The 13,375-nt window shown below is 37.8% G+C and overlaps 1 protein-coding gene across 9 annotated transcripts in view; it reads right to left on the bottom strand.

Annotated features, from left to right (window-relative positions):
* DENND1A (DENN domain containing 1A) overlaps positions 1-13,375 on the bottom strand; it is a 353,469-nt gene that overhangs the window by 130,603 nt on the left and 209,491 nt on the right. For all 9 annotated transcript variants that reach the window (XM_050926228.1, XM_050926231.1, XM_050926229.1 and 6 more), the window contains one exon: positions 295-396. In XM_050926228.1, coding sequence (XP_050782185.1) covers positions 295-396 — 102 coding nt within the window. The remainder of the gene's footprint in view (positions 1-294; positions 397-13,375) is intronic.

Below are 13,375 nucleotides of genomic sequence, written 5' to 3'. Positions count from 1 at the left end.
ATCAAAGTTGCAGCATTCCCAGCAAAAGTGTAAACTTTGCTTCCCTGTCACTCAGGGGTCACCAAAAGGCAACCTACATTTCAGCCTCCTGATGTTCTATTGGGTTCCATATCCCTCAAAGATTGCTAAATTCTGTCAGGCAAAAAAGATAAAGACAGGGGAAGCAGTTCACTTAACAGAACACATGGGGGCTTTGGCACCATCATCAGATATATGTTAGAAACTAAACAGATAAAAAGGATTGCTATTTCTAGTAATACAGTAGCTTAAAATATCCAAACAATGTATACGTACCACATCACTGGGAAGGTTCTGTAGATCATCAAAAGGAGTTTCCAGTGTGTTGGTATCAACATTAAGAATCACCACATCTTCCAGGGCCATATTTCTAACTTTCTAAAAAAATACCAAAGAAAGAAAAGAAGGGGGAGGGATGTCAAATCTTATCCATAAGGAACATCAAATCATAACATAACATTCTGCTAACTACATTATTCCCCAAATACTTTAAAAGAAGCAAGTGGTTTCCTCCTATTCCTCTCTCTGTGTGTGTATGCGCACACGCGTGATGTTTGTTGTTTAACATTTGTTGTTTTTGTTTTTCCATTTCTTCTAATTAAATCTTTAACCTGCAAAAGGACGTTTCTTAGAATCCTGTGTACTGTGATTTCTGGAGGAATTGTAATATTCTTCTAGGTCATTCAACCAAGGAGATATTTCAAGGTTTTCTAACATTCATTTACTTCTTGTTTCCCTCTTCAATCCTGATTCAAAGCACAACTTCTAGTCGCATCAAGACTCAAAATAAGTAATTTTTTAAAAATTCAGTATTTTGTTTAAATAGCAAACAGAAAGTTGGCTCTTCTAGTTGATGAAGTGCTAGTAAGGCCAACCTTGGATCTGCGTTACCATCCCTGGCTTTGCCATAGCACCTCCAACACTCCTCATTCACAAATGAGATTACATTTTAGCAAAATGGACAGTGTTAAAGATAAACTGAGTGAGAGGGAAGCTAGAATTCTTTTCTTCCTTAATTCTAGGATTTCCAGGACACCACAAAAGATTACAAAATACTTCCAGGATTCTAATATAGGCCTCCCCACTCACAAGGCTTTGAGAAAAATCCCACTTCCTGTTATTTCTTTTGGATGACTACCCATATAATATATTGTGTAAGGCCTTGTCTACACTGCCACTTACAGGGCTGAAACTTTCTTCACTCAGAGGTGTGAACCTCCCCCTCTCATGAGTGATGCAAGTTTCAGCGCTGTAAAGTGGCAGTGTAGATAGTGCCACAGCGCTGGGAGCTGCACTCCCAGTGCTGGTAGCTATTCCCCTTGTGGAGGTGGTTTTATTACAGTTCTGGGAGAGCTCTACACAGCCTAACATGACTACACTGCCATGTTAGAGCGCTGCTGCGGCAGTGCTTTAACATTGACTGTGTAGACATACCATAAGAGCAGCAAACTCCACAGCAAACTGATGCTCAAATCTTAAACCAATCTTTGTAAGGCAAAACAGACAGACTACATGGCCACACATATTTGGCTAAACTTATTTGCTAAGAAAGTGGATGTCTAGCATGGAAAAAAATGATAACTGATTAGGAAATTTAAGTCTAAGACTGACATTTGAACCTTTCAGAAATTTTATTGGGTTTTTCACTTCAAAGGCCCAGCTAGAGTTTTAGAGGAAGAACTTTGTGGGCTACAGAACTCAGTTAGAAATTGTAAGTCTTCTGGACCAAACACAGAGGAGCAGAAGGGTTTCTGGAAATAAGCATATGAGAGATCCATTACAAAGGGATGAAAATGATACAGATCTGGAATGTTGTTCCTGGAACAAAAATCTTTCCAACTTTCGGTTTGTATACATGGGCAAAGAAGTTCCACAGTATAAGCCCAAATGCACACACCCTCTTCTCAAGGGTCAGCTGGAATGAGGTTTCTGACTCTATTCCAAATCCCCAAGTCAAAGCATTGGTTGCTGAGTGATTATGTTTACATTTCCTACAATGGTACACAGATGCACAATAGAAGAAAAGCATAACCTCTTTTCGAAAATAACAGCCATTGGTAGCTTTTGCTGTTTAAGTACCCAAGAAGCAGAAGACCGCTAGATTTCATTTCCCCTCTTAAGCAACATTAACCCCACTGCTGGTGGTTTCAATAATGGAATTTAAATATTCCCTTAACAATCAATTTTTCCATCCAACCTGGGAACTTTATCTACATATAGTTTTTAAATTCACATATAAGTAAGTGGAATATCCAAGTACCAAATTTATCTATCTATTCAGCAGATCGTCAGTTTGATCTTCTCTCTCTCCATCTATCCAGGCTGCCCCCAGCCAAAGAAGCAAGGTAATGGTCCTGAGCATGTTCTAATGAGGTATTCAGACAGTTGGATGAGAAAAATTAATAGTATCTCAACCCACAATGTTATTTATTTTGAAACATCCTCCTATGAAATCTGATCTACGTACACTACATTTCTACAGGGACCTAGAAATGTGAGTTCCTGTGAAGCACACATCCAACAATACCGGATCTTCTGAAAAGAAGACATAGAATCCAAAATGTTTCCAGATCAGGAAGACATGGACTGACACTTAAAATGCATTAGCAACTTGGACAGAGTCAAGAATGTATTCTATCATAAAACTGGCCCGTAAGGTAAAGATGGAATGAGAAAAAGTACTGATGGCGAGAGGAAGTGAGAAAGGAGAACACATAATGAACACTCAGTTCAAAACAGGTGGAGGAATTCATTTCAGTTTTTTTAATACTGGCAATTCACTGACATGTTATCTCAGGACAATGTAACTTCTGCTCTCCAAGTGGTAAGGAAAGAAAACAATGTGCCTATTAAAGGGTGACAGTGTCTAGTCAACTGCACAGCTTCAAACTAACAGACACCAAGAAGCAACTAATAAGATGGTTTGCAGATGGTTGATACTCAATATTCAAATGGTCAGAGTTCAGATACTGGTGTTATAGTGGGTGAGATACTGTAGATAGGCCACCAAGCCAGAGACTACCCACTGGCTTCAACTACAAAAAAAGAGGGCTGATGGTATCATCCTGGAGGGCATCAAACCACACTGGTATATGTGACAGGTAATTTCTAAGCATGAGAAGAGCTAGGTCTGGAACAGCAGTGGTTTTGTAGTTAGAGACTGGTGAAGGGGCTCTGATATGGAGTAAACAGGTCCAGGACCTGCAACAACAACGCCTGACAGTTAGAACCATTAACACCAAATTCACACACATACACACACACGAACTATGAAGTATGGTAATAAAGGAAATTTTCCACTAAAATGGTAAACTATTATCTCCCCCAATAGTGCCACTCTCTTGAATAAACAAACTGGCCGCTTTTAAAGTCTGCTATAGAAACCTCTTTTAATCTCACACCCTTCAACCATACAGAGCAGTCGCCTAAGACAATTAATTAGGTCATTTATGCACAATCCCTCTAGGTAGCAAGAACAGGTCTCTAACAAACCATTTGTGGGGAATGGGATGTTAAAAAAGGGAGGGTAGGGAACTAAATGTGTGTCAGCAAAAAGTAATACATGAGAGAACACAAGAAAAATTTAGATCAAAGTTTTAAAAAATGGGAACCTAAAGTTAGGTTACTACAGGCAGCCTTAGGCACCTAAATAAGCAGCCTCAGCTTTCAAAGGTACTGCACACCCAGCAGAGCCAATCAACTTCAAAAGCAGTGGTTACGTGCTTACAATCAATCAATCAATAAAGCTACTTATGTCGGGTACATCTACACAGTAATCCTTCCTACCCGGCAGTGAGCCTCAGAACCTGGGTCAAATGATGTTCCCACTTGCGCTGCACCCTTGTCTCCAAGACCTTCCCCCTTCTCCACTTTTCAAAGTGTGGGCTCCAACCTGAGCAGGAATGTCTACACTGCTATATTTAGTCCTATGGTATGAGCCTGAGTCACCTGACCTAGGTTCTGAGACTCGCTGCTACAGGTATATGACTTCATCTTTTGTTTGGTTGTGGATTTTTTTTGTTTTTGTTTTTTTGCAGTATAGATATACCCGCAGGTGCCTAAGTCTGCACTTTCAATCCTAAAGTTAAGCTTCTCTTTCTGAAATTTCTGGCCTTAAATGGTGTATTTAAGGCTAAATGGGTGCAGTGCTCAATGCCAAATTATAGCTAAAACTCTCACCCGATCCATTTAATTGCCACATACTATAAATAGGTCACTATCTTATGCACAGAACCCGACCTGGAGTTTGTTGTTGTTGTTGTTTTTGGAGGGGAATATCTGCCATCAGATCTACAAACTAATTAAGTCTGATTTTAAGGGAAGACTATTCCATATATTTCTTTCCTTACAAAAGGAGCTCAAGTCCTTCATGAAAAGCAAGATACTTCCCTCCCTACTCTCAGGAACCAAAAGGTCACTCAGTTGGCTTAAATCTGATAAACTCTAAGGTAACCCAGCAGTCTTGCTTTTTCTGGGAGTCAGGAAGCAGCAGACAAACTGATTTGCTCCTTCCTGCTTCAGAAAATTAAATATTTCAGTTATACTCAGAGGACTCTTGAAAGCTCCAACAAAAAAATCGTTAGCAATGTGCTTAACCAAAGCCAGAAGCTTTTAAAAATTGGGCACCAGAAGGACAAGACAGAAGGGATTATACCTCCTCTTGATTATTACAGGAGCAGCAGCAGTGAACTACAGATGCAAATTTGAACTTGCCAGTAAGTGTTTCTGTAACTTGGATGAAGAATCTATGCCTGTATTGGAATCGTACACCCATCACTGGCCATGTCAGCTGACTCGGGCTTATTGGGCCCAGGCAGTGGGGCTATAAAACTGCAATGTAGACGTTAGCCCAGGCTCTGGGACTCTCACCCTCCTGTAAAGCAGCATCCTTTCTCAACAGATGTCTTTATCAAGGAAGATAGGTTACAACTCTTTGGGTACCTTAAAGACACTTCTGGATTGAGTAGTTCTCTTCTAATGGTGGCATCCTTCAGCCCAAGGGGCAAGAGACAGAGTCTGGGAATCAAAGCCACTTCTCATGTGACAGCTCTCAAACACCCCCAACTTGCAAATCTGCTTTTCACCTTAAATGCATCCAGTTCCAAAAGGTACAACTAGCTACAATTTATTAATATTCTCACTGATTCTCCAACCCCACACCCTAATATCAAATTCATTATCAGTAAATCACAAAGAATAATATTCTATTTATCACAGCTGCCTAACTAACTAAACAAAATATTGGAAACAATGCACTGCATGCTTAATAAAATAAAGTAGATGTATTAAGTCAGTATTTTACTAACAGTATAGAGAAGAGGAGGAAAATATGACTAGAAATAGCTGTATATACTTGGAATAGCTGTCAATTGTTGGAAATGGGCCATCCTGATTATTACTACAAAAGTTTTTTTTCCTCCTGCTGATAATAGCTCACCTAATAGCTCACCTTAATTAATTACTCTCGTTAAGTGGGTATGGCAACACCCATTTTTTCATGTTCTGTGTGTGTGTGTGTGTGTGTGTGTGTGTGTGTGTGTATATTATATATATATATATATATATATATATATATATATATATATATATATATATATATCTTCCTACCGTATTTTCCACTGCATGCATCCAATGAAGTGGGTTTTAGCCCACGAAAGCTTATGCTCAAATAAATTTGTTAGTCTCTAAGGTGCCACACGTACTCCTCATTCTTTTTATATAAACTCTGCAGCATACACAGTCATAGTATATTAGACAATTTGTGCATTAGTTTGCATGTCTAATTTTCCTATAGACTTTTTCATGTGTTGATTTAAAACACTCCAGTGAAGATATGGGTAATCTGCTCATAAAAAGGAGGGTTTCCCCCTCTTTTCACTTAATTCCTGGTAGCCATCATTCATTCATAATAAAATACAGCAAGCCAGACTAACATCTCCACCTGCCTTTTATTTTAAATGCCACTTTTTAAAGAGTGGAGAGGTATGGAAACCCAGTTTAACAAGCACACTGAACCCATTGTTTATGGCCTCCATAAACATGGCTTAGTAAGAATTACTGACTTAATCAGAGTGAACTTATCTCCTGGTGAAAAGAGCGCTTTAAATTTCAGAAATGGCACCTTTGCTGTGAAAATCTCTTAACTTCTGAAACAAACTCCAGGGGGCCTTAAACACCAGGCCAGTAAATAAGCAGTAGTTAGTGTGATTTGTCCTCCTCCTCTGAACACTTGAGATCATTAAATTATTTTATGTAAAAGTTTGCAAAAACACTGAGAAACTATATTCAATAGAGAAGCATTAAAAAGGCAAGAGAGCCTGAGTGAGGCAAAGATGCAATAATTAATCACGTTGTAAACAAACTTCTTCACCATTACTAACAACAGCTTATGTTATTAAATGTGAAAGAAAATATTAAATCAAGTTTATGTTTCACTATTTACGCTCTTTGTTTACTTTTTGCCTTTCCTACCACTTGAACAATGTACTCAGTTACACTTACGTTTGTAGTTTGTTTCATTTTCAGGTGCTCAGTACTACATTTGAGTTTCAAATAAAAAATTGTTTGTATAAGATGAACTATTGTCACTAGATTAAAAAAAATCTCTCTCGGTTTTAGGATTTTTAGCTTTTTTTAACCATTTAAATTTTGAGACAAATTTAACTTCACAGTGACTCTTCATGATCCGATACAAAGGAGATGGGCATATTACAAATACTGAAGTGGGAGATATGAGACAAAAAACATATTTTCTTACTAAAAAAACAAATGTTCAAAAAGTTTACCAAACAAAAATAATAAATTTTCTATCATAATTTTATATACTTTCTTAGAATGCAAAATATCATTCACAACAATTAGTCTAAGATCTGTTTGCTTTATGACTTGTCTACATCACTGACAATTAATGTTTACAGTTTACTTACCTAAGAACACCAAAATACTGCAGACAACAATGTGTCAATCTGGCTACCAGAAGCAGGAAAAGCAACGGATATAAAATTTTATTATTTCATGCCCCAACAGCAGCCAGAAGGACTTAATGAAATCAGCCTTAGATTTACAATCTGAAATAGCTATTCAACAGGCAGATATGGTTAAGCTAAATGTACCCTTTGACCTTTCAACTCTTTGATCCTGGCACAGCAGGTGGCCTACTACCCCCTCCTGTGCATCTTCCACTCTTCCGCCAATCTCCTAACCTTGATGTGCAGTAGCCCTGATCCTACACAGGTGATTCTCAAGATCCTTATCACAAGCAGCTGCTGCTAACTGAATGACAAAAATCACTAGTGCTGATGTGATCCAATACTATTGGGCAACACAGGAAAAGGCTTCTTTCTGCAGTTACTGAAAAGTTTTCAGGGCTGAAATGAATAAAGATCTCTTCTAAAAACTTCATATAACAACATATCCAGAATCTCTTTTTAAATCCACAGTCATTTTTCAATGATAGACCATCTTAAAAATTACTTCTCATGCATTTGGGTCAGTGGTTCTCACACTATGGGTCAGGGCCTCAAAGGGGGTTGGGACCCCGTTTTAAGGGAGTCAGAAAATCTGGCTTAGACTTACTGGGGCCCGGGGTTGAAGCCCAAGCCCTACCGCCTGGGGCCAAAGCTGAAGCCCTGGGCAGCAAGGATCAGGTTACAGGCCTCCTGCCCAGAGCTAAATCCTTGGGGCTTTGGCTTTGGACCCCTGCCTGGGGTGGCGGGGCTTGGGTGGGTTCAGGCTTTGGTCCTCCTTCCTGGGGTTGTGTATAATTTTTGTTGTCAGAAGGGGGTCGCAGTGCAATGAAGTTTGAGAACTCCTGATTTATGGTGTATTTCATCTTTGCCTCTAGAACAACAAACATCAATGCTTTCCAGTCAAAATATCTGCAAATCCAAAAACTGTCTGTTTTATTTCTTTAAAGCTTCAATTAAAGAATGCTTTTTCATGTTCCCATGTGTTTGCTATTTCCTTATTATAAAATTTGGAAACTATTTCCAAAGTTATTTGTACAAACGCCACAGCATGATAATACATTTATCAAGTTCACAAGTTAAACCCTTTAAGAAGCACTAAAGATTATCCCACTTAATGACACAAATGCAAAAATACACAATCATCACTACTACTGAAAAACCTCAATGGCTAATGGCAAAGAATTCATAGATATTACAGAATGGGTGTGCGAGTGCAACTAAGAACTGGGTACATAGGGAAGGTCCAGAGACTATTTATACAACTCTTATCAGATACTTAGTGTGTCCAACCAGACTAAAGATTTTAAAGAAGAACCTGAAAGTTATCCTATGAAACTGTCTCCTGCCACTGAGATAAACAAAAGTACAGCAGCAGTAGACACAGTTGTCACAGGATATGCAGATAAAATATGCAGATACCAGATTTTGATCTTGGTAACTGTTCCTCATGCTTAGATACAATAAAAGAGAGAAACATTTTCCTTGCTGACATATTTGATTGTAATATTTTGTATACAAAAACATGTCAATGAATTTGACAGATCTAAAATATATCTGTAGTCATAGATAAAGAATGCCTAAGCCAAGAGGGTTTCTTAAAGGTATGCAATGTCCTTTCTTTATACAAGGCTGAATCCAGCAACACAGTGGCGTGCGGTATTGCATATTTACACAACGGCTATGACTGTGGTAAGCGCTAAATGGAAGATTGTACTGTCAACAATTGAATATCTGACAGCTACAAAGGAATATCCCAAAACAGTTAAACAAAACCACATGTGCTTAAATCCCAACAGATATCCTACTAGGTCAAGGGCATTCCTCTTCAATCAGCACCATCGCACTAATCGTTTCAGATACAAAAACAGTTGCTGAACCAATCACTTACTATGACAAAACAGAGAGGTTGCCAACTAAGTTTAGCACTGCTCAGACACAAAGACTAACTTACAATAATGTGTACTCTGAAATAAAGTTTAATATAGGGGTAGTAACAAAAGTGGAAGATTGAAGGAACAAGTTAATCTGAGATGGTTTCATTATCTTATCTCACTACTATTTATCAGTACTAAATACTTACCTTTATCTAATATGAATTCGATTAGTACCGTAAGTGTGCCCCATTATTCATGTAATAGTCCAAGCCCTGCTTATATAACAGCTTATAAACTTTCAGTCTTCTTTGAAGTCACTTTATGGATTGCTAAATGGAAATCTTATATAGAATGACTAACTAGGTGATGATAGAAAGACTGAAAAATAAGAGCACCACACAGTTCCATATTTTCTACCAGGATTTTCCCTCATAAATCAGCTAGTGCCCTCTGACCTATAACAGGAGATTATCTTATCTCACTAGAGAACATTTCAGTCACACCAAATTAGATTTAACAGTCAATGGATACATTTGATATTTTAATCATCAGAAAAAATTGTCATTTTTCATTAGCATATTTGCTGTCTCTATATAGATCCCATGCCACACCAGAAACTCAAAGCCAAATCTAAGGTGTACAATTGTTTGGAAATGTCTGTGGGAATAGAAAAGAGGGTGTATGTTAAAGAAAAAAAAATAGTATTTACATTACTCCAATAATTGCTTTTAGAGGGAACCATTTTGAGAACTTTTCTAAAGAAAAGACCCTAAAGACAAACCTAATAAATTATTCACTTCTTATCTCCCAGTTAACCATGCTTTAGCTACTTTTTTCTCCATAGAGATGTTTCCATATTTAGGCTCCCACTAAAAACACAATTTGGAAAAATGTATGTAGGAATGCCCAGATCCTGGAATTTAAGCTGTTTGTGGCAGAAATCTGAATCTGAATACATGGGGAACCTCAAATTCTTCCATGGGACTCCGTATAGGCACAAGGGTCCCACCTGCCTGGAGCTGATTGCAGGATCAGGGACCTTAGGCTCTTCTCATCCTGGAACAAGAATCTTTGTGTGTGTCAAGCATTTTGAAAGACACCTAGGCTGTAATTTGTATATTAATTTAATTAAACATTTTCTATCTATATATTGGACAATTAGAATATCCTTTTAATTATACTTCATTATTTTACTATTGAAACACTGTCAAATAGCAGATCTTAAACAATACACAACTGTTAAGAACATGAGTGAATCCTCTGATGCTAAAATATTGCTCTAACATGGTTGAAAGATTCAATATATTTTTCTATGTACAAAAAAAGTAACAAGCTTTCAGCATTAGCAACAGGCTAACAGGTAAACTGCAGTAAAACTACAGTAATAATCTGGCTAATTTGACAAAAGCCTATCTTCCTCCTGGTCAGGGTGCAGACAAATTATGGTTTACTTACCAGTAAATATCAGATCAAATAGCCCCTGGTGGATTTTTTTTATTTTGTTTTTTTATTTTTGAAGGCAAAGGCAAAGATATCCAAGACACAGAAAATGGATCTTCTAGTGCAGAGGAAGGACAGGAGAATTGTTTGTTTATTTGTTTTTAATTTTACATGGGACTTCGAATAGCAACACTTCACCAATGTGTCTGTGTTCCAGAAGCTATGGTTTATCAAAAAAACATACTGGATACACACTGCTAAACAGTATAGGGCAGAAAAGTTCTTGTGCTATACAAAAAAAGCATAGAACAATGGATGCTAGGTTATCTATCTAGATATTTACATGACTCCAACACTTAACATCTAAGTGCCTGAAGATGTATTATCCGAAACCCACTGTCTCATAAATCTAGAGTGTAAATCACATTTGCACAGATTAGGCAAACAAATCAGTTTTCACCTTAACGCCAAACATTAATCTTCACCACTACTCTGATTTGGTAAATTAACGTAATATTTGTTGCAATATGAAGCCAAGAGGAAACAAGCTTTTGCACATACTGTCTGTCTTCTCAGGAAGAAAGGCTACATAGGAGGAAGAATAATGACAAGAGGGAGAACATTGTTCTAGTTGACAAAAAGCATCAAATCATATGTTCTTTAGTGACACACAGTCATCTCTACTAGAAGAGGAAAAAACAGATTGCCTTTCCTAAGACTGCAGTGTACAATGCAGATGGCCCCTGAGACACTAGATCTGAATGTCCTTGAAGTTTAGAAAACTCCACATCCAAAGCTGGTGGGTGAGTCCCATTTCTAGCATTCTGGGCATTTGGATACTAAGCCTGAATTTGAACCTTCCCTGTCTCCCATTGATCCATTCTTTGCATCATTTTATCCCTCCTTAGTCTTGACCATTCTTGGAAATGACACAGACACACAAATTAACAAGGAAGCCTATAGAAGGACTCCTTTCCCACTAGAGCTACCACAAAACTGTAAGAGAGCAGAGTTAATAAATCTTCTCTAGAAATAAGAAAGACTATGAAATACAACAGAACACAACATTTACATGGCAAGTTTTCAGACTCACAAAAATGGCTTTGGAGAGGTGATTCCATCTTTGTAATTGGGGGAGGAGGGAAAGAATTGACAGGTAAGGGCTCTGATGTAGTAAGTTCAATGATACTTACTGCCTGTATAGCACGGTTTGTCTTTAAATCACTGTGCACATATTAACTTCACAACACAAATTTATTATCCTCATCTTAAAGATGGGAAAAGAAAGACAGAGATGAAGTGACTTGCTTAAAGAGCCAGGATCTGAATTCCTGAGTTCTTGGTTTCCAGCCACATGCTCAGTCCACCAGACCATGCTGGCTCATTGCCAATTCCTGCTTGCCTGCTGTGCAGGATACAAACTTGTTAACCTCCTGTAGGAAAGGGATCACCACACTTAGTTTGATGCAAGTTCCCATATCCCAAGAGTGATTACATATGGGACAAGAGTTGAAGTGAGGATCTTATCTAAAAAGAGGTTTTAACACAACAATTCATGTATTGTTTGTATTTGTGGGGTTTAGAATTAAGTCCCCCAAACTATACTTGAATCATATTAAGTTTAATATCTATTCAAATCATGAATGTACTGTTGTGTATAGTTTTACACCATACTGGATAGTGGCACAGGCTAAACTAAGAACAACATAATCATCCCCTTAACAGTGCTGCATAGTGTGTTAATATCATCTAACCTACTGGTAGCCAAAAACAGCAGAATACAGTACAAATATCCCTACAAGGTATATAAAATCCTATATTCCCAGTAGCCTAGAGCTTCAGTAATTTTCATTTAAAAATACTGCATTTTACCACTCTAAAAACACAAAATAAAATAAAAACAGTACCCTAGTAAACCAGTGACCAAATTCACTGTTTTAGATTCTCAATTTGGATAGCATTCACCCAAGAGTTCTGAAGGAACTCAAATGTGAAACTGCAGGACTGATAACTGTTGTCTGTAACCTATTATTTAAATCAGCTTCCGTACCAGATGACTGGAGGATAGCTAATGTGATGCCAATTTTTGAAAAAGGCTCCAGAGGAAACCTCAGCAACAACAGGCCGGTAAGCCTGACTTCAGTACCTGGCAAGCTGGTTAAACTATAGTAAAGAACAAAATTGTTAGACATATAGATAAATGTAATAGTCAATAAGGACTAGTCAACATGGTTTTTGTAAAGTGAAATTATGCCTCATCAATCTACCAGAATTCTTTGAGGGGGTCAACAAGCATGTGGACAAGGGAATCCAGTGGATACAGTGTATTAGTTTTTCAGAAAGCCTTTGACAAAGTCCCTCACCAAAGGCTCTTAAGCAAAGTAAGCGGTCATGGGATAAGAGGGAAGGTTCTCTCATGGATTGGTAACTGGTTAAAAGATAGGAAACAAAGGGTAGGAATAAATGGTCAGTTTTCAGAATGGAGAGAGGTAAATAGTGGTGTCCCCCAAGGGTCTGAACTGGTCCCAGTCCTATTTCACATATTCATAAATGATCTGGAAAAAAGGGGTAAACAACGAGGTGGCAAAATTTGCAGACGATACAAAAACTACTCAAAATAGTTAAGTTCTAGGCAGACTGCAAGGAGCTACAAAAGGATCTCTCAAAACTGGGTGACTGGGCAACAAAATGACAGATAAAATTCAATGTTGATAAATGCAAAGTAATGCACATTGGAAAACATAATCCCAACTGTATATATATATAAAATGATGGAATCTAAATTAGGTGTTACCACTCAAGAAAGAGATCTTGGAGTGATTGTGGATTGTTCTCTGAAAACATCCACTCAATGCACAGCGGCAGTCAAAAAAGCAAACAGCATATTGAGAATCATTAAGGAAGGGGTAGATAAGAAGACACAAAATATCATATTGCCTCTATACAAATCCATGGTATACCGCATCTTAAATATTGTGTGTAGATGTGGTCACACCATCTCAAAAAAGATATAGTGGGCTTGGAAAAGGATCAGAAAAGGGCAATAAAAATTATTGGGGTATGGAACGGCTGCCA

Source organism: Gopherus flavomarginatus, chromosome 17, assembly GCF_025201925.1.
Source record: "Gopherus flavomarginatus isolate rGopFla2 chromosome 17, rGopFla2.mat.asm, whole genome shotgun sequence".
NCBI lineage: Eukaryota > Metazoa > Chordata > Testudines > Testudinidae > Gopherus > Gopherus flavomarginatus.
The sequence above is the reverse complement of the archived record's forward strand: the minus strand, read 5'-3'. Positions and strand labels throughout refer to the sequence as shown.